This window comes from Egretta garzetta, unplaced genomic scaffold, assembly GCF_000687185.1.
Source record: "Egretta garzetta isolate BGI_Z169 unplaced genomic scaffold, ASM68718v1 scaffold1499, whole genome shotgun sequence".
Taxonomy (NCBI): domain Eukaryota; kingdom Metazoa; phylum Chordata; class Aves; order Pelecaniformes; family Ardeidae; genus Egretta; species Egretta garzetta.
This window is the reverse complement of record NW_009260861.1, coordinates 1-2,068: the sequence shown is the minus strand read 5'-3', so window position 1 is coordinate 2,068 and position 2,068 is coordinate 1. Positions and strand designations below refer to the sequence as shown.

General features: G+C 68.8%; 1 protein-coding gene across 1 annotated transcript; it reads left to right on the top strand.

Moving 5' to 3' along the window:
• Window positions 1-770: 770 nt before the first annotated feature.
• LOC104133710 (class II histocompatibility antigen, B-L beta chain-like) lies at window positions 771-1,991 on the top strand (the record flags this gene model as incomplete). Its single annotated transcript, XM_009647145.2, has 3 exons — window positions 771-968; window positions 1,174-1,443; window positions 1,710-1,991. Coding segments are annotated over exons 1-3 (646 nt in total), but the record flags the coding sequence as incomplete, so codon positions are not given.
• Between the last annotated feature and the right edge of the window lie 77 nt (window positions 1,992-2,068).

Sequence of the window (2,068 nt, the reverse complement as noted above, 5' to 3'; positions counted from 1 at the left end):
TGGGGGGGGGAGGGCAGGGAAGGGGTGTCCTGGCCCCCCCTGCTCCGCAGCCTGCCCTGCCCTCCTGGGGTGCACCCGGGGCCCATCCCCAACCAGGGGTTACCTGCAACGGAGGGACAGAGCCCAGGGCCTCGCCCCAACCCCACACCATCCCCACACCCCATGGGTCCAGGGCACACACACACACACACCCTGCCCCCAAACCCACCACCCCCACGCACCTTTCACAGTCCCCGCGCCCTGCAGGGTCAGCAGTGCCAGCAGCGCCAGCAGAAGGCCCGGTCCTCCAGCCATTGCCTCTCCTGGCACCGGGCAGCAAGAGCGGGACCGGGCAAGGGGCAGGCGCTGCTCTTGGGCCGGGGAGCTGTGTGCTGGGGGCCCCGTGCCCAGGGGACTGGGCCCCCCCAGGCCCTGAGCCAATAGGAGGGAGCCCTGATGCTGACACAGCTGTTCCCAGGCAGAGCAGCAGCACAGAGCACCCTGCGGAGCAGACAGACAGACGGACGCCCCGACACAGCCCCACTACCAGGACACGGCTTGTGGGGCCCCACATCAGGGTTCTCCTCAGGGCCCGGCTCCCCCCAGTCTCCGTGAGCCCTGGGGTCGCTCTCCCATCCCTACGGGCATGGGCCGGATCCTGCTCCCTGCCCCGGGGTGCAAGGCTGCAGCCAGGGGACAAGTGTCAGAGGGAGCCCTGCGGGGCCCGGCTCTGCCTGGTGACGGGTGATGCTGCCCAGCCTCGCCGCTCACTGGTCCTCGCTGGGACTCCCAGCCCCGGCACTGGGCAGGACTGGGGTGATGCCCTGAACTGGCAGAGTCCAGCTCGTTTCGGGAGGGGGTCCCAGCACCTTTCCAGCCTCTGCTGTGAGTGGCAATGGAGACTGGTCGTGTCCTGGGAGCTGGGGCCGTGCTGGTGGCACTGGTGGTGCTGGGAGCCCACCCGGCTAAAGGAGAGGAGACCTCCTCTGGCTCTTCCTGGTCCCCAGGCAGACGGACAAGTTGAGTCAGGGTCACACCGCCAGTCCTAGCACAGCTCTGGGGCTGGGAGGATTGGGGAGTGGTGATGGGGAGGGGGCTCCATGGGCCCTCCCTGCCCTCCCCTGCCCTGCCTGGGGTGCTGAGAGCACCTGGGGGGGGAGCCGGCCACCCTGACCGGCCTCCCTGCACAAACAGGGGTTTTCCAGGAATTCTCTGTTGGTGAGTGTCAGTACCTCAACGGCACCGAGCGGGTCAGGCTTGTGCACAGGTACATCTACAACAGGGAGCAGCTCACACACTTCGACAGCGACGTGGGGCTCTATGTGGCCGACAGCCCCCTGGGCGAGCCCGATGCCAAGTACTGGAACAGCCAGCCGGACATACTGGAGGGTAGACGGGCTGAGGTGGACAGGGTCTGCCGACACAACTACGGGGTGTTCACCCCTTTCACCGTGGATAGGAGAGGTGAGCGCGTGGCAGAACATTTCCCTGGGGGACGGGCACAGGCCAAGCCCCCGGGCTCGCAGGAGGGGAGAGCGTGGCCGTGGCCGTGTCGGGCTCGGGCAGGGCCCCGGGCGAGCAAAGCCCCTGCGCCCTTCCATGAGGCCACGAGTCCCTCGCACCCTCCCTGGGCACGCCCGGCGTGGGGACCACAGGGACAGCCCTGGGCCAGGCTGGGCGGTCCCGGTGCTCTCCCAGCTCCTCCCCAGCGCGCGCTCACTCTCCCCCAGTTCAGCCCGAGGTGGAAATCTACCCGGTGCAGTCGGGCTCCCTGCCCCAGACCAACAGGCTGGTTTGCTACGTGACGGGGTTTTACCCGGCGGAGATTGAGGTGAAGTGGTTCAAGAACGGGCAGGAGGAGACGGAGCGCGTGGTGTCCACGGACGTGATCCAGAACGGGGACTGGACCTACCAGGTGCTGGTGATGCTGGAAACCACCCCGCAGCGCGGGGACACCTACATGTGCCAGGTGGAGCACGCCAGCCTGCAGCAGCCCGTCACGCGCCTCTGGGGTAAGGGCCTGCCCTGGGCGGCACCCGGGGACGGGGGCCCGAGCCCCTGCTGCAGGTGGGGAGGGGGGCGGGGGCCC